Source organism: Asterias rubens, chromosome 20 (assembly GCF_902459465.1).
Source record: "Asterias rubens chromosome 20, eAstRub1.3, whole genome shotgun sequence".
Lineage (NCBI taxonomy): Eukaryota > Metazoa > Echinodermata > Asteroidea > Forcipulatida > Asteriidae > Asterias > Asterias rubens.
The window spans coordinates 11968495-11988442 of NC_047081.1; the positions used below are offsets into that span (position 1 = coordinate 11968495).

The following is a 19948-nucleotide window of genomic DNA, read 5'->3' on the forward strand; positions in this document are numbered from 1 at the left end:
AGTATAACCAGTGGTATAACACAATCAGAACAGTCAAGGAACTTGTAATAATCAATGCATCGCAAAACTACAACAAACATTTTCTTTAGTTCACGTCAACTTTACAAACATTTTTTTGGGTACTGTACAGGAGCGTATTACATTACCAGCCACTTATTCACACTCATCAAATATTTATTTACATTTTTTTTAACTTCTTGACATAAATACAAATCTACAATGCACTTTACCCAAAATCAACTTATTTCTTTGAATGTTCTAGTTTTCTAGTCACATTTTTTTAAAACAGTACTTGTGTTTGACAGACAGCTGCCTACATCAATCTCTGATGTGCCGTGCCAAAGCCATCAGTTTTCAGCCCAAACTCTGGTCTATTGACCCAATTCACTTGACAACGTCATACCAATAGTCTTGGTTGCGCTATTTTGGGAGTCGATGTCCCCCTGTGTAACACGCAGTGTATAGCACATTATTTGGTCAAAGGCTGGGTTTACAAGCTTACCATGATATTGTTTGTGATACAGATAATAGCTCATTGATAACAAACCTTCATATTGCAAACCCCTTAAAAACTGAAAACACAATTTGACTCCCAAAATGGCAAGCATGGTATACAGTCTCTGTATGTGACACTGGTGTCATCATACCTGATACACATACAAAAGCAGAGAGAGAGAGTGTGTAAGACATCTCAGCACATCTCTCAAGAAGCATGGTATACAGTCTCTGTATGTGACACTGGTGTCATCATACCTGATACACATACAAAAGCAGAGAGAGAGAGTGTGTAAGACATATCAGCACATCTCTCAAGAAGCATGGTATACAGTCTCTGTATGTGACACTGGTGTCATCATACCTGATACACATACAAAAGCAGAGAGAGAGAGTGTGTAAGACATATCAGCACATCTCTCAAGAAGCATGGTATACAGTCTCTGTATGTGACACTGGTGTCATCATACCTGATACACATACAAAAGCAGAGAGAGAGAGAGTGTGTAAGACATCTCAGCACATCTCTCAAGAAGCATGGTATACAGTCTCTGTATGTGACACTGGTGTCATCATACCTGATACACATACAAAAGCAGAGAGAGAGAGTGTGTAAGACATATCAGCACATCTCTCAAGAAGCATGGTATACAGTCTCTGTATGTGACACTGGTGTCATCATACCTGATACACATACAAAAGCAGAGAGAGAGAGAGTGTGTAAGACATCTCAGCACATCTCTCAAGAAGCATGGTATACAGTCTCTGTATGTGACACTGGTGTCATCATACCTGATACACATACAAAAGCAGAGAGAGAGAGTGTGTAAGACATATCAGCACATCTCTCAAGAAGCATGGTATACAGTCTCTGTATGTGACACTGGTGTCATCATACCTGATACACATACAAAAGCAGAGAGAGAGAGTGTGTAAGACATCTCAGCACATCTCTCAAGAAGCATGGTATACAGTCTCTGTATGTGACACTGGTGTCATCATACCTGATACACATACAAAAGCAGAGAGAGAGAGAGTGTGTAAGACATCTCAGCACATCTCTCAAGAAGCATGGTATACAGTCTCTGTATGTGACACTGGTGTCATCATACCTGATACACATACAAAAGCAGAGAGAGAGAGTGTGTAAGACATCTCAGCACATCTCTCAAGAAGCATGGTATACAGTCTCTGTATGTGACACTGGTGTCATCATACCTGATACACATACAAAAGCAGAGAGAGAGAGTGTGTAAGACATATCAGCACATCTCTCAAGAAGCATGGTATACAGTCTCTGTATGTGACACTGGTGTCATCATACCTGGTACACATACAAAAGCAGAGAGAGAGAGTGTGTAAGACATATCAGCACATCTCTCAAGACATCTCAGCATCACATTGATATCGAGGCCTACATGTCGGTTATCATCCTTTCACTATTTCCGAGGAAGTGCCTGATTTTGGCACTAGTCATCACAATTAAACAAACACAATAATTGGTCTCCTCTATAAACATTTCCCCGATAAACACAAACACAAACAATGGCGTCACAACAGTTCTTGATTATTTATAAAACAGTTATTTGTTTATACATTTTAGAATGATATCTGTGGCAGTGTTTCGGTAAACAGGCACATCCTCAAACATCAATGGATTAGGCACTGGACAGAATAAACATGAAACAGGCCCAATTTGTAAAGCTGTTAAGCAGAAATGACTGCTTACCAAACTTTATTGCTAAGCAACAAATGAGTGGGGCACAAGTTGCAACAATGTAAACTTAAATAGGAATGTTTTTGTACTGAATCAGCATGGCCCATTATCTTGTTGTCCTGGTTGTAATCATTCCAAAGTCATGTGTGCATAACATATGTTGGGATTCGAACCCACAACCCTTTCAATTCGAGAGCAAATATCTAACCAATAGACCACATAGATTTCATAAAAGCTAGAGTGAATAATGTAATTTAGGAGCAGGTACCTCAGGGGTTTTACAGATTAAAATTGCATTGGGTAGAAAGAATATTATTTGTTTTTAACCATACACCAAAGCACTGTATACTCGGTACTTTCCAGAGTCCTGCGTTTGTCACCACATCACAAAATTTAATTTCAATCGGTTATCACTACACGCTGCAGAAAATTAACCTTAAATTTTCTAGTTAAATTAAGTACAAATTTAAATGTTGAAAATCTCTTTCAACACATAGTATCATTAAATAACTTTTCTTTAAAGTTATTAAAGCAATTATGTAAACACGAAGGTTCCAATACAAAGCCGTTACACTTTTATCTACTTTCTTTCACAATTGATTGTACTGATATAGAAATTTCTTCCATCAATATACATCGTACAAAGTACTTGTTTTTATCAAAAAGCACTCTTTGATAACCTTCTTCAATAATTTCAGTTTCATTTCTTTATATTTGTCAAGGGTCCCTCTTTTAATTTCTTTGGCAGTGACAGATTCATTGTTCATCCTTATTATCCTTCAATCTCATTCAAATAAATGTTAGTTCAATCTGATACGAAACAACAGATTTTAGCTTTCCGCAAGCTTTTTAACATGCTGAGCTTATAGCTCTTAGACTCTCTCTAAAGCTTCAAGGAGCTTATAGCTCTTAGACTCTCTCTAAAGCTTCAAGAAAGCTTCAGGTGCAAGCTTTTTAACATGCTGAGCTTATAGCTCTTAGACTCTCTCTAAAGCTTCAAGAAAGCTTCAGCTTCACAGTTCCTCCATGAATTTAGGCTCAGACTCCAAGATAACTCTGATTGACTCTGATGTAGACAGTTTTTTCCTTATGGTAGTAAACAACAAATTAAAGGGAAAACAACAACAAACAACTCGCATCATTAATTAAACAGAACTCAATCTGCTAAAATCCAACAAAACAAGTACATGGTTTTAATGAATTGGAAGAAATAACAGAAACCTGGCAAGAGTTAACCAACAGAGGGGGTACTTTCATATTAGAATTTTGGGAATGCACGCATCACACAGGACGAGTACTATTCCCAATAATGCGCATCTGTATTATAATCCCACGTTACTTGGAAATAAGAAGCCCAGCCTAACAACAATATTTACAAATCAATATCTTCTTGGTATAACACCAATTTTGTTTCTCATCTCCCAAATCTTAAATCAGTAAACTTTTTTTCTGTACACAAATAAATAAGATTCATAATCAAACTTAGTATCATTCTGAAAAGAAAAAAATAGTGCATAAAAGGCACAAGATGGGATAAACATGAACCAACTCATAACCCCAAATAGTTAATCCATTTCACCTCCGCTCTGGTGGCTTTAAAAAAAGCATTCAACAATGCGTATTGTCTTAAACCAGTAGCTATTGACTCAACAAATCTAAGCATCCATTAATGCACTCAGTTGATCCACTTGGCTAATCCTCTCGGCTAATCCAGAGTAAATGTAGTTGTATTCTATTAATAGGTGGTGATGTTTTTTATCTTCTAAATCTTTGAGATAGCTAAAGCCTAGGTGCTTTGTAGTAACATGTCTCAAGGTGGGATTCTAGTGATATGACTTAGATACCCCTATGTTCCAACAACCCTATTATTTTCAGATATACCCCTTCTTGAATTACACACTAGGGCCAAAGCTTTAAGACAGTGGACACTATTGGTAATTGTCAAAGACCAGTCTTCTCACTTGGTGTATCTCAACATATGCATACAAAAATACAAACCTGTGAAAATTTGAGCTCAATTGGTCGTCGAAGTTGCGAGGTAATAATGAAAGAAAAAAACACACTCGTCACAAGAACTTGTGTGCTTTCAGATGCTTGATTTCGAGACCTCAAAATCTAATTGTGAGTTCTCGAAATCAAACTCGTGGAAAATTACTTCTTTCTCGAAAACTACATCACTTCAGAGGGAACCGTTTCTCGCAATGTTTTATACTATCAACTTCTCCCCATTACTCGTTACCAAGTAAGGTTTTATGCTAATAATTATTTTGAATAATTACCAATAGTGTCCACTGCCTTTAAGGTTAGGGCTAGGAAATACATTAGGGGTATCCGAGCAAACCGGAATAAAGTGATGTCGAGATAAAGGTGTATAACAAAAATTCACAATTAAGGTTAAGCTTTGGCATTTTTGGAATAGTACATTTTTTGTTTTCTCAAGAAAAATATTATCAGGAATCAACGATCATGTCTTGAACTTGTTAGATCTTAACTACTTTAAGATGGAACTAATTCAGTGAATGATTTCCTTTGTATAGCAGAGCAAAATGCTACAAAAAAATGTATCAGTTGCGGTCAAAAAGGATATGTTTTGAACGATGAAATTAGTCATTGGGAATAAAATTACTCACACTTGCCGGCTTTGGATCGTGAAATGGTAAAAACTTTGCGTTTACACCACAGCAGCTCTATGAAGATGGGTCCGGCTGTGCATGCACTGGGTAATGATAATTATAACCAAAGCATAGTTCAACAACATAACAGTATGTACAAGTTGCAAACAAACACACAAAGATCGTTCGTTTCTACCTTTTTTGCTATTTTAGTTTTGTGCATATTTCAAGCCATCGTCAAGCTCCCTGATTGCATTAACAACAAACAAATACTGACGTCCATCACACCAAAATGAAACCCGACTATTTTGTTCTCCCTTCAAGCCACAGTTTCATTACATTAATTTCAATGGAAGAAAACAGCTGAACCATGAAAAAAGACCCGGCAGACACAAAATTCATAATCATCTTCAAGTCCGGCCATTAACATTCCTTATCATGAGAAGTTGTTCAATCTAGTTGACCAACCATTGAAAGATTCAACTGCAATGGTGGAAGATGGTTGCAGAGCCTAGCCCTAACTTAGGACTAGTCCTAGAAGATATAAGAAACGTATGGCTAGTCCTAAGTTAGGAAGATTAACTCTTCCTAACTCGAGATAAGACTAGTCTTAACTCTTTGTGAAATCCACCCCTGTGCACAGAGCTAAATGTGTACATGTGTACTGTGTACACATGTACAAGATGCATTCACCACTTCATGATAGTGCAGGCTGGCATAACTTGTCCATCAATCAAAACCACCGTGGGTGACATTTAATAGTCAAACAGTAGGAGGGTTGACTATGTACTGCGTAGATGCATTCATCACATGGTATCATAATTTGTATTGCCGTCTTGCACAGTGCACAGGTCCTATCATTCAAAACCAGTGGATGACATTGAATGGTCAGACAGTAAGAGGGTTGACTGTGTACTGTTCACCACATGATATCATATTGCAGGCTGGCATAGTTTATCTATCTTTTAAAACCACAGTGGATGACATTGAGTGGTCACACGGTAGGAGGGTTAAAGGGCTTCTTTTCTTTCCTTCTTCAGTCACACCTGGCAAGGGTTTTCAGTACTTTCAGGTGCTGGGTGAAGCTGGTTGTTATATTAAGTCCACCATGTATCGAGTAGTCTCAGGTGCTGGGTGAAGCCGGTTGTTATATTAAGTCCACCATGTATCGAGTAGTCTCAGGTGCTGGGTGAAGCTGGTTGTTATATTAAGTCCACCATGTATCGAGTAGTCTCAGGTGCTGGGTGAAGCTGGTTGTTATATTAAGTCCACCATGTATCGAGTAGTCTCAGGTGCTGGGTGAAGCTGGTTGTTATATTAAGTCCACCATGTATCGTGTAGTCTCTTCAAGAGGTGATCCTTGAGTCTGATGCTTGGCAACAAGAGCTTCTAATAACTTCTGATGTTTCTTAAGATGCTGAATCCAAGAAAAAAGAAACAGAAACCTTAAATTAGCATCCATGCTTTCTCTTACGGATGAAAATAAACATAAACACCAGCTAAAAATTTCATAACAATTTCTTGAACAATTAATTTGGATCATTAAATAATTTCTTGAAGTAAATAAGACCAAGGTAAGGAGTTTATTTAATTAGGAATACATCTCAATATGACAAGATGTTAGTTATTAGTGGTATAACATTGATAAGCATAATGAACTTGGCAAAAAAGTAAGTTTTAAATAAAGTGCTTATTACAATATTTGTCAATATTGGTATACATTTATAAGCATAATGAACTTGGCCAAAAAAATGTAAATGCATTATTTATGACAACTTATGTTATTTTTGGTATAATGTTTTATAAGCATGATGAAGTTAGCAAAAAAGTTGGTGCAAGTGAAATGTTATTACCAGATGTTAGTATTGGTAAAGCATTCATTTAATAAGCATAAAGAACTTAAAAAAAAAAATGGTAAAAGCAGATTTTATAACAAGATGTTAGTATGATAAAACATTTGTAAGCATATTGAAGGGTGCAAATGCAGTTGTTTTTTATAAGCAATGTTTATTATGTACTGGTAGACTCTAACAATTCATGCCAAAACAATTTAAACATGCCTAGACTAATTAATCATCCATCTGCAGTAAAATTGCCAAACAAAAAGAAAAGGAAAGAAAACTGGGGAAGGATTTGAGGATCTGAGAGCTAAAACACATTGATGATTTAATTTGGTTCCGTGCCTGGAATTACACGCAGGCAACGGAGGTCATGACCATTCAAATGTGAGATAAAGTACTTGTTTATTTTCAACATTTCAAGCTTTGTACTCTAGTCATAGATCGCAAATACCCATTCTGCAGACGCTAACTGTTGAATGAGGAGCATGCTGGTCTAACTGTTGAATGAGGAGCATGCTGGCCTAACTGTTGAATGAGGAGCATGCTGGTCTAACTGTTGAATGAGGAGCATGCTGGTCTATCTAGGGGTCAAACTTGATCACTAGCTAGACCAGCATGCACCTGATTCCACATGTAACGAGTGTTTGCGACAAGGTGACGGACCGTTAATTCAGCACATAGCTACTCTACCATACAGAAACCAATCAGTTGTGTGATTTTGAAGGATGAGATAAGAATAATGCAGATATGAAGAAGGGTTAAAGCTTTAGGACATGCAAGAAAGTACATAAGATGGAATCTCACCAAAGTAAGACAGAACTGGGATACAACTAACACTGTACAGTCACTCTTAACTACAAAGCCCACTATGCGCACTCAATGCGCTTGGACAACAACACATCTAGAAGACGAAGCTTAGCCTTGATTTGCTGTAGCGGGAAAGGTACAGATACAAAGAGATGTATACAGGTTAAGGTACAGTGTATCCTCGCTGACTGCATAAGAATATTCACCTATGTGCAATTAGCGGTAAGTAGCAGGGCAAGGTTACCTCCAAATGTAAACCTGGGGTCAGTTTCACAAAGCCTGGAAGCAGAGTATTTCCTATAAATGAAGCGGTCATTGGCAGATTTCACATTTCAAGACTATTGCTTACCGCAAGCAAAGGTTAAAGCAAAGGTTAGAGCACGCTACTTTACCAGCAGTTCTTGTCATAAGATGAGGGATGCAACAATGGTAATTCGGTGTGAATGCACCCCACAATATGAAATCTATTCATCATTTTGTAAAAAAAATTGGTGTCTATAGTAGGCACAAAAAAAAAGTGATTTTTGGTAAAAATGATTTATGAAAGCAACTCAGAAAGTATTGCTTATCAAGTATACTTGCTTATAGGCTTTTTAAAATTGGACCCAGACTTGAGTTTCATAAACCTGCTAAGCAGAAAATAGCTGCTTAGCAGAGTTTTGTGCCAACAGAAGCAGTTAACCTGTCAACAATTCTTTTAACAACAATCAGTAGCTACAGAATTTGGGGGTACAGTAATTCATCTACTATTCACATAGGACATGATGTAACACAGAAAGTGGAAAATGCATTCTTTACAAAAAGGAAAACAAAAGAACTTAAAATAATAAAAAACAAATTCACAACAGAGTAACAATAACTTTAAAGGTAGGGCCATAGATTGTGTTTTGTCAATGTAATACTGATTTACAAAGTGTTCAAGAAACAATAGAAGTTACACATGAATGAATGACCTACCTTATATTCATTATACTGAACTTCCATTGGGATTCGGTCCTCCTTCTGTACATGGCGACCTGACTCCTTGAAGAAGTTATCTTCAAACTCTTTGAGGATTTTGCGTAGTCTCTTCTTGTCTTCTCTAGACTGATTCTGCCTGGCTAATAATTCACTTCTGCATAACAAATAAAAAAACATCAGAAATTTCATTTTTAATATTTCCATACCCCGTAACATTTATGAGTTAACTTTACAATGCAAACATTATCAGGTCTGGACTTCTACAGAGGATCTGTTGTCCTGGTCTTGGCCAACAAAAATTACCCCCAGACATATAGTTTTTCCAGTAGAAGTGCAAAGATAAGACTCAGTATAGTCAGATCCCCTTTCTAGAAGAAGAATCAAGTATTGATCAATACTCAAGCACACAGGGAACATGACAAAATGGTTGAAGCCTAACAACTTACAATGATGCCTCATGGAGATTGGAGGCCATTTCCGAAGCAGTCTCTTCCCTCCCTCCACTACTACTCCGTCGACTCTCAGCAGGACTAGGATAGCTATCATCCAGGTCTATATGACTCAGAAGTCCCTTCACATCCTGAGTGACAGTGAAATCCGTTGTTTGCATCTCTTCAGATTCTTCATCCTCACGATACAGGCTGTGAATCTGACCCTAATCAACAAGAACAAAAAAATCAAGTCAATGTTCACTTCCCTTGTTCAGCCTTCGAGGAAAACTCTGCTTAGGTCAAAATCTCATGCCACTTATTCCTTACTTTTTCAGCTAAAAATTTGCAATATCCGAAAAAATAACCAGGCTGTGAATCTGACCCTAATCAACAAGAAAAAAATTCAAGTAAATTTGCGCTTTTTGTTAAAAGCCTTCGAGGAAGACTATGCTCGGGTCAAAACCTCAGGCCACTAACTGTTTCTTTTCAGTATTAAACTTCGCAATCACGAACAAATTAAAACATCTTGGAAAAAAAAAACCTGAAGCATGACATTGACAAAACAGGGAAACTGTCACATTAGGGTAGAGCCATGTAACTGGGCCCAGGTGTACTTTAATGTGTAAGAGACAGAAAACAATATCGAACATGTCAGATGAGAACTTACCATTTGTTTGGGCTGGAATTCTTTAGTTTCTTCATGTTCTTTAATGGTTTGTAAATCCACAGGTTGCCCATCATCAGGCTGTCTAAGATCCTAGCGAAAGGAAATTATTTAGATTGGATTAAAATCTACACTTGTCTGTTAGTTATAATTAATTATATTATTTGTGTTTTATAATAATAATAATAATAATATCATTAGATTAGGCCTATTAAGCACCTTACATTCATGACTTGACCCAAAGGGATAGAACAAATTAAAACAGCACCAAATAAAATGATAAAATAGTCACTAAGCATTTAAAGATGACATAAAGATAAAAAAGTCAAAGAGCATTTAAAGACGACATAAAATAATATTACAAGAACAAGGCCAATAACTAAAAGTAAACAAATCATGAAAAGTACCCCTCAAAAAAATAACTAAAATAGTCAATGAACATTTAACGAGGACATACAGATAAATAACAGTTAATAAGCATTTGAAGATGAAATAAAGATCAAATAGTCAATAAGCATTTAAAGATGATATAAAATATTACAATAACTAGGCCAAAAACTAAAACTACACATCACAAAAGTATACAAATAATGAAAAGTACCCCTAAAAATAATAGTTTGTTAAAGGAGTCCTAAATGAGAGTAACAAAAGCATCCACACAAATATACAGCCAGTCACATTTAAAGTGCTAGATGTTTTGAGAAAGCTGTAAAAATTACATACATGTGAAAATGCAGAGAACACATTTACAAAACAATAGGAGAGTCAATGCAGTTTTGAAAAGATAAGAAACACACAATTACACAGATGTGTGTTCACAGTTCTCTGGAAAGTATTGAAAACACAGTGCTTAAAATACATCAGGTTGTGGGTAAAACACAAGAAGATGTTTTCAACATTTCTTTATCCCGATGCAAATACAACCATAACCGTCTCACAATGATTCAGCTCTTTAATTATAAAAGTCTGTCTCAATAGATACCAAAAGTTGAATTGCAGGAAAAGTATAATGTTAAAAAAACAAAAGAAGAAAATTAAACAAGTTGAAAAGAAATCAGTCAGAAGAATCTTGGGAAGAAGCAATAAGACATATAAATGATACATGTAGTAAAACACTTATAGCATCCAACGCCCGAAGGCCTCGGAGCACATCACATAAATAGAACCACAAATCAAAAATATTCCACAATTAACACACACAAAGAAATTCCAAGAGTTCTTTCATCAAAAGATATAAATCACAAAGTTTAGAAAGATCAACCGATTTTGTGTAAAAAAGGCATTTAGGCATTCTAATTTTCCTGACAGTAACTTGGGGCTATTAACTTGAATCCTTTGTACTCAGCTTACCAATCTGACTAGTAGTTTCTTAACATTCCTATAACGGTCGTACAAAGGCTTCATCAACTCCTTGGCTTCCCTGGTACTCTGAAAGAAATACAACAAGATAATAATAATTATAAAGAAACTTTATAAAGCGCAGTATTGCTGTAAATTGGCTCAAAGCGCTGTGTACAAAAACAAAGCAAGATAAAATAACAAAGTCAATAGCAGAAAAATTTACAACAGTACATAATGGAAGAAAAGACAACAATAAGCAATGTGCACTCAAAGGCAATCTAAGGGCCAAGATACATCTGGGAAAACAGAAAAGGTAAAAGATAATAGCATAAAAATTGTATGAAAGTTAAAAAATTACATTCATAGACTAGATAAGGATTAAGAAATAGATGGTGGTCTTTTGTCGACGAAACTCGAGGGAAATTCGAGTTACCAAAAATTTGAGACGGACTTCAGTACGAGTCCTGGACTCGAGGCATACAATTCTGTTTTTAACTTGGTTTAAAAGTGTGGAAAATGCCAATAAGCGCTTCCAAAGTAACAAGCAACACTTGATTATTCTGTCAGCTGCTTTGTAAATGGTAGCAAGAGAAGCATGGGGTAATGATTTACTGCAATGCTTACCGGTCTGCCATATTTATTTTCCATTTGTAATAAAGCTTTCTGGATCGCTGTCTTCTCCTCCTGTACCTGTTCTTTGTTCATCATCTGGGAAAAAAAAACATAAAATGAAAACAAACTTTTAATATTTCTGTCAAAGTTGTTAAAAGTAATCTTTTTCTCCGAGTATGTCGGGCGCCTATCTCGGTTGGAACAAATGAAACATGGAAAAGTTTGAGCTGGTAACAATTTCATCTTGCAATGAGAGTGATTTTGTACAAATTTATCTATAACAGACTTACAAATATATCATCAGGTCTTTGAGCTTCGTCTCTCTTTTCTTGAAGTCTATCTTCCGTTTCAAGTAGAGCCATCTCAAGACTTGATGCGCCTTCATCCTCATACTGCTGTGAGAGGCTGCGTCCGCACAGCATATCGGATGGTAGGGTGGAGGATAATGGTACCTTAGCTTTAGCTGCATTCTCTTTGGCTTCTAGAAGAGGGTGAAGGTGAAGGAGGGATAATAAGTAAAGTTTCGTGAAATCGGCTACAGGGCTACAGAGTTGAGCGCTTTTTGCACTAGCCACCCATCCTTTGCAACACAACCAACAGGGCTCATTGTGTGAATGCACCCTAGACTTGAGCCATCTTTTGTGGAATAGAATATTTCAATGAATTTGGACAAAGAATAAGTTTGATACCTTTAAGCTGTCTATTTGCTCTCTTTAGCTCTCCCATCATCTTCTTAATCTCAGGTTGAGACGTCTTGTGATTATGAGATGGCTGCAAACAAACAAAACCCAGAGAGAATTCTCTGTTATTATGACATACAATTACATTACATAATTTGTAAAATGTTTGTGAGTTTGCAATGGCACTGATAAGATTATTGAGATTGCCAATGTGTTCCTGGAGAAGAAGCCACTGCTGAAGCCATCAATTCAGACACCACCTAACCTCCACATGACAAATTATTTAATGGTTTACTTAATAAGTAACATCTCAATCACCTTATAGCCGCGCTCCTCTTCAAACTCTACCTCATACTGTCGCATCTTTCTCTTTAATACTCGTATTTGTTTAGTTAGTTGCTTCACTGTGGTTAGATCAGTCTCCTCTTGAAGCTTATCAGCTCTCTTGGATAAACTATGTACAACAACAAATAGCAATCGTTATAGTAAGAGTAGATACCATTAAATGTAGGTTATCATTTCTGTAGCGCAGAAAGTTGCTTAGAAATGACAAATACAAAACTGATAGATCAAATTGGGTCAAACTTCAAGGGGGCACTGTTTTCTTGATCATAGCGAGTTTGTGGCCTGCCACTCAATTCTAAACTCTCATCCAGTTATTCCACACACGCATGTGATAATAATTATGGTGCCCTATAAAGATTTAGTTTGTGGCGTGACGGTCAACACACGCACATGTAAACAAACTGGGTGAGAGTTTCATGTTTCCATGCCTAGCCACAAGCAGACTATGATCATGACGGGGTTGCCCCTCTAACGGAGTGAACATAGTCAGCGTTAATTTTGCTTTGAAGTGGTATGAAGCAAAAGCTTGCGATTATGTTTGCAGTGGAATGTGCAGATTTAAGCTTAGCCCAACTGTGACAGTGAACCCAATTACAGTTGGACCCACTGCAATGGAATGGCATTTGACTCTATTTGGGCTGATGTTACAGTTGGGCTTTAATTAACGATGGGCTAATGAGAGTTAACCATGACATCTGTTTCCTGTAAGACAAACATAGCTTGCTGAGAGCAAAATTAACGTTATTTTTACCCAAAAAAGATATTACCCAGTTAACATTTTAGGACAGTTATAAATAAGGTAAGCCAGTTATTAAATTTTAAGATAATTATGAAGAAAAAACCTTCATTTGAAGCAAAGCAAAGCAAAGCAGAGCAAAAAAGAAATAAAAATGGAAACATTTTACTTATGGACTGCCCCAAAACAGACAACTCAACCAAACATTAAAGCAACCACCCAAACAATTAATACATAACAGGAGGCCACAAACTTTAACGAATGTCAAATACAAAGCAGAATAAATAGCAATCAGCGATGCCATTAATGACAGAACAAGGATGGCGATGAGGAAACAGTATGACAGGTCTGGAATTTCATCTTTGAACATGTTGAAAGAGCACTTCCATTGGAAAATCCTAACATCAATGGGAAACTTAGGAAGGGCACCACATGGCCTCAGATGCCCAAGTGTAATTGCAGGCCTGGTAAGAAAAGGGAACACATGCCCAAGATAGAGCACTCATCACACATCTCAGTCAAGAAAAGATGGAATTCTTGAAGCAATTTTTAAATGATGATGTTGGTGAGAAAGTCATTTATGATCAAGGAGATGTACACTTGGTAGCTGTAACCATAGTCTATGGCTCTGACTGTTGCTAAGGACATTCCATACATCCACTCATTAATTATCAAGTGGCAATCAAGCCATAGCCATGAATTTAGACACAGCCAAGCAACATTTCTGCCAAGCGCCTGAAAAATCAACCCTACACAGTGTACAATCCCCTATAAAGCAATGGCATTTCAAGGCATTTTCTTCAAAAAAAAAAAAGATTTTAGGTTTGCGTTTTTTTTTTTTTTGCAATCAGGATGAGGTTAAGACGTTGGATCGGTACGCACCCCAGCAGTATGGACTGCGCTGACGGTGGGGAGGGTGGAACATCCGTGTCATGTGACACACTGTGTAGAAAGACGAGAAACAACATCAACACATCACATAACAATCAAGGCATTGGAGTAGGTCACATTACTTGACGAATAACATGATAAGGCCCTTAGGGTTAAGGTTAATAGACCTAGGATTAATCCTATCTCGAGTTAGGACGAGTAACCCGCCCTAGCTTAGGATGGGTTCAATGCGTCTTCGGATACGGAACTGAACTCGTCGTAAGTCCTAAGATTAATCCTAAGTTTAGGAAGAGTTTGGTGAAATAGACGGCAAGTATTGGTTAATATTTCGAAATGTTACCATGCTAACAGATAAGTGATGTTTGTCTTGTTGGTAAATCTTGTGGGTACAACTTTGTGAAAAATCGAGCTAAGTGTTTTATTTTATTCTACACTGATTATACTTTAGTAGGATCAGGCATATCACCATAATCAGAGTCCAACAGTTTAAATGGACCATATAATACCCAATTTCATACATGTACAGCTGCCCAACTTGGTAAAGTCAGCAGGATGTACAAGTACCAGTTCCAGACAGTTACCGGTATGTGTCCCATTACGGACGTACAATTTCAATGAAAGTGGATCATAAGGTTTATCGCGATTCAGAAGCACAATGCATTATGGGTAGGCAGAGGGGGCATTCAACGACCGCTGTGTATGATGTCATGCACAACGTACGCATGCATGGCCTCTATCTTTGAGTGGGTTCAACAGCGCCCTCTCTTGATATTTTGCTATTCGCAATAAACCTTATGGTGATGGATTTCGTAAGAGTGAGGAATAGAATAGAATAGAATAATGTTTAATAATGATATTGATCCTGAACAAGGATCCTGATGATGACGAGAGCAAGCTAGTTCGAGACATTGAGACCAATTTAATTTCGTTATCACGATCCTACAAGCTTAAGTAGTAGTCCCAGCCTTTTTTCTATACTATCCGCCCGGGTAATAATTAAAAGCAGGACAGTTCTTTTCTAAACTGAGAAGTCTCCCGAACCCCTGAACATCTTTTATCTACTCTAAAAAAGTAGAATAAAGCAAGACAGTTCTCTGAGAACAAACTCTACCTGGCAAGTAGATACACCCATTGTGTTAGCGCAAACCAAATATACAATGATACTGAAGAAGTTAAATAAGGAAGGGAAAATCAACACTACATGCACATAATGTCATTGGTCAGATTGATGATGTTAATTGTTATACACTATTATTACATTAAAGGTTATTTAAAGAATGTGATCATTGCTCAAATGAACTGGATGAAGAAGTGATTCTACATCTAACCTCAAGTTACACTGAAAGTAATGCCAATTAAAAACCAAATCAGATAAAATACAAAGTGTTATACTATGCAGACAGACATGAACTAAACCTGCTGCATGATACATTGAACAATCACGACCACCTGTCTACAACAAATTTCCTTAGAAACAATTAATATGACCATTTGATCAGTTTATCAACAAAATAAATGAAACATGAAAGGGTTAATTGGGACACGATCTCTATATACCTATTGCACAACGCGCAGCGCACTTATGCACGCTTATCCTGTCCACCATGTTGGCAGGCAAAGTACAACAATGGTGGAAGTGCTAGGTGTGTTCCGCGTTGTGCAGGGGGGTCAATAGATCATGTAAGTACACACATCTACAATGTCCTTCGCTTCGAGGAGCAAAACAAAAACCATAGCACCAGTTACAAGCAATGTATATGTAAGCACAGTATATGAACTGGTAACCTGTACATCTGCTAAGCAAAAGTTATTGTCTTTAAGATGTTGGGCCCTGGTTGATAAACATGAAACTAAAGAGAATGGGATGATTGATGGATTGGTTGTGATGACGGAGAAAATAAGTAAGTCACACCTGGTGAAGTTGAAAGGTTTAACTCCAGCCCTTGGAGATAATGGGGCTTCTCGTTGCTGTTCAGCAAGACTGTATTATGAGAGGATTAGGCCAATCACACCATTAATTCACAACCAAAATAGTTAGAACAACTTCAAGAAAATAAAACAAATCTAAAGAAAGAAGATTGCAAAAGATGCGCTCTTGGTGTCATGGAATCTGCTCGCATGATATTTGGCCCCTGGAAATTTTTTAACAAGGGCCAACAAACATGTACACATGGTATAGGCTTTAACAGACTTTTCATGCTTTTAATAAAAGGTTTGCAGATTTATCTGAGGGCAAAAATAAAATCGGACATCAGACTGAAGTTGGAAAAATATCATATTATTAGAAATACATGTAGTTGTCTTGTTCTGTTATAATCTACCCTACATGTATGTGTGACAAGCATTCTAAACCGAGGGCTTCCCCAAGACAAAAGAGCAAAATCAAATCACCTTTATACACTAAAAACATAAAATACATTGCAACAACTATTAACAGGCATTTGTGTTCAACAAACACAGAAACCAAAAGTATCATTCACAATGAAACTGTAAAAGAAAGTCAGTGAATGTAAATTCAGTTTCAGTAATTGTAATTATTAAAGGAGACAATGTAAACTTACTGAGTGATAGTCTGCAGTTTGAGTGAGCGTGGGGATAACATAGCCTCTTGACTGTTGTCATGGAAATGGTGCCTTGCTTTCCAAGCTGGAATCGGTTCTATTTGGTAAAGAAAAAACAATAAAATGAAATATAATATGTGGGCCATTGAAATTAGGATGGTAACTTCAGGAGTGTATCCTGTGGTCAACAGTTGAGTGCATTGGACTTGATGTCTGGTTGCTGGGTCATAAGGGTGTTGGTTTGAGTTCCTTTCAAGACACTTGGGTTTTTGAGCCAGACAATTCACTATAATTGATTCTCACTACCCAGGGGTGAACGGGTTGCTGTGAGGGTAGAGATGGTTCTTGTGATTGATTTGGTGTGCTACATATCTTAGAACAGGATATATATTAAATGCAAGCAAATAATAGCTGTTTTTTCACTAGGCAAGCATAAAATGGTCTGAAAATGTGACAATTCTTGTCCCTACAATTTTGAAAAATGAATTCCACTGAGAATTTAAGGTTGGGGGGGGGGAACTCTTTTATTACATACCTTCCCCATCTGCATATTCATGTAGACTGGTTAGATTCAGCGGTGGGACCGTATGATCACGTCTTAGCGGTGACCGTGGTGGAGATAACTGCCCAGCATCCTTCCCATTAATTAAGGCGCCCAGCTCCCCCGACAAGATGTGGCTGTCATCGAATGCTTGGTGGGGATAACTCAGAACAGGGTGGGAGTGTTTCTTTCTTGGTTTGGGCTGAGGGGTGTTATCTGGAAACTCTTGTAGGGTAGACTGGGTGCCTGGGATGAGGATGGAGAGCTGCTCGGTGAACGGCAGGCTGGTGGCGTCTTCTTCTTCCTCCTCCGGCTTGTTTATTTCAGATTTTGATTTCCTGATGAATCAAAAACAGAAGTTAAGTCATTTCTGTATAAAGAGTGGAAGATTTTGTCTGTTTTTAACTCTTTTATGAGCCAATCGGTCGCTAGCAACCATTCAGCAAAACCTTTGTAAAATAAAAGATCATTACACACATTTTTCAGATTGGGAAAGAGGACTCTTGACGGTGCTTTTATTTTTTTTGGGGGGTGGGGTGGGGATTGGGTAAGTACCTTTTTGAGGGAGATCTTCTATTCCTGGGAGGTGCTATTCTTCCTGCTGTCAACTGCAAAAAAAAATAAAAATAATAATAATAAAATCATCCAAACTTCCTTGTTAGAAATTCTAATCTTAAAAGGGAAGAATCTGTTGTAACTACAGCTCAATTTCATTGAGCTGTTAAAATTATTGTTCAACAAATTTCTGCTCAGCAAAAAGTGGCAGGAAATCAGTCCCAAGGTGGTTTATGTGACATAACATTTCGGCTGGTAACAACGTTATTCTGGTAGGCAGAAATGTTTTATGCTTAGTTACTTTTTATGCTTTAACAGGGTCATGCTTACTAGCCAAAATGAGCTCAGGTATAAAAAAAAAAAAAAATTGTGTATGGCCTCATTGTTTTGACCTTGGGGAAGTGTTAATCAAAAACTGATGGCAACTCTGCCAGGGTTAAAAACCGACGCCTTCGACACTAAGTGTACATACCGATTTCAGTGTTGGTGAGTTGCATGAAAGACTGTCAAAATCCGCATCAATGTTTCCAATCGACGACTTGCTGGCTAGATGATGCGTGTCTGTATTAGATCTACTGCTACTGTTGAAAAAGATCAATTTATAGATCAAGATTAATTAAATCTGAAGTGGTAACTTCATGGAACATTGGTGACGCCCCCTACCCCCCCCTCCCCCCACTCCCAAAAATAAACAAAAAATAATATTAAATAATAATAAACAAACACGATGACAAACTGTTTAGGCTTACCTAAATGGTTTAGATCTTGGTGATTGTGATCTTGGTGATTGTGATCTTGGTGATTGGGATCTCGGAGATCTCGACTTAGGAGAGTCAGACTTTGGAGAATATGACCTTGGTGAATTTGACCTCAGCGATTTTGACCTCGGGGAATCTGACCTCGGTGATTTTGACCTCGGTGACCCAGACACGGGTGACCTAGATTCTGGAGAGTTCTGATCATGATTTTTAGATTTTAATAGATTTGCTTTCGTTCTGGAGGGTCGAGACGGTGGCTCTGGGGCTTTACTTCTTGATGGCGGACTACGACTGTTTGTTCTTGGGTCTTCCTTGATTTGTTGAACTGCTGAGGTCGTTGGTTGTTTCCTTTTGGGTGCCGGAAGCTCATTCTGGACAAATAAAACATGTTTCCAAACATAAAAATCTTACAGGTACAGTTGTAGGATCATAGACTGGTAACTTCTACAAAAATGAATGACAATAAAAACTTGCTTGGTGAGAAGCCCAGCAGCTGCTAATAGAACAAACTACATGTATTTTGAAAAAAGGATTGAACTATGGTTTGAATAATGGTTCACAAAAACAGTTGAATCTGAGAAACAATTCATGCATTCAGTAGATTCTGAATAGTTGTCAATGATTATGTGCAGTTTTTGGTAATACTTTGTGAGTTTCCTTTTTTACTATTCTGCTATTTTTCTTTTGTAGTTTCCACAGTAGGGTATCTATAAATTGTTTTATTATTATTTATGATTAAAATTTCCACTTACACTTCCAGGGCCGATGACTATTCCTTTACTCTCAAATAATTCAAAAGCTTTTGAGGATGGGTAGTGTTTCCGCTTGACCTTGGGTGAACTTTCTGGAGATTTATTATCAGGCGCTGAGGTGGAGGGTCCTGAAGTAGCAAATGATCGGATGCGATCTTGAACGGATGTGAAGATCTCCTCAATTGGGGAGGGACTCCGCCCATCAGGGAAATCAGTGCCATTACTGACACAAGAAGACAGAAAATTACTGGTGTGATTGTTAGCTTAATATTAAAATCCTGGGAAGTGGATTGCACTCCTCACAGAAACATTCTTTTTAAAATCCTGGGAAGTGGATTGCACTCCTCACAGAAACATTCTTAAAATCCTGGGAAGTGGATTGCACTCCTCACAGAAACATTCTTAAAATCCTGGGAAGTGGATCGCACTCCTCACAGAAACATTCTTTCAGGGTGTAACATATTTGAGCATTTATTTAAGACTCTCTATTTCACCACTTGTATCTCTCTTTGGCATGTTTGGTCTAGAGGACCAGGCCCCAAGTTAACGTCTTTCAAGAAGAAAGAGGGAGATGTATAAACATCAGAAAAAATCTCAACAAATCCAACCCGGGGTAAGGGGGGAGATTAAAAAACAATTTGAACTGATG

The 19948-nt window shown here is 37.5% G+C and overlaps 1 protein-coding gene across 9 annotated transcripts in view; it reads right to left on the reverse strand.

Moving 5' to 3' along the window:
• Positions 1 to 6020: 6020 nt before the first annotated feature.
• The window catches only part of LOC117303762 (protein FAM13A-like), a 37477-nt gene continuing 23549 nt past the window's right edge, over positions 6021 to 19948 (reverse strand). For 3 of the 9 annotated variants that reach the window (XM_033788100.1, XM_033788098.1, XM_033788105.1), the window contains 17 exons: positions 19300 to 19522; positions 18539 to 18918; positions 18262 to 18370; positions 17790 to 17842; positions 17229 to 17572; positions 16694 to 16790; positions 16045 to 16113; positions 14124 to 14183; positions 12479 to 12614; positions 12170 to 12251; positions 11771 to 11961; positions 11493 to 11576; positions 10878 to 10955; positions 9531 to 9620; positions 8879 to 9087; positions 8430 to 8586; positions 6115 to 6241 (listed from right to left, as the gene is read on the reverse strand). In XM_033788100.1, coding sequence (XP_033643991.1) covers positions 6137 to 6241; positions 8430 to 8586; positions 8879 to 9087; positions 9531 to 9620; positions 10878 to 10955; positions 11493 to 11576; positions 11771 to 11961; positions 12170 to 12251; positions 12479 to 12614; positions 14124 to 14183; positions 16045 to 16113; positions 16694 to 16790; positions 17229 to 17572; positions 17790 to 17842; positions 18262 to 18370; positions 18539 to 18918; positions 19300 to 19522 — 2467 coding nt within the window. In that variant the 3' untranslated portion in view covers positions 6115 to 6136. The other 6 variants (XM_033788099.1, XR_004520541.1, XM_033788101.1 and 3 more) reach the window with 6 other exon arrangements.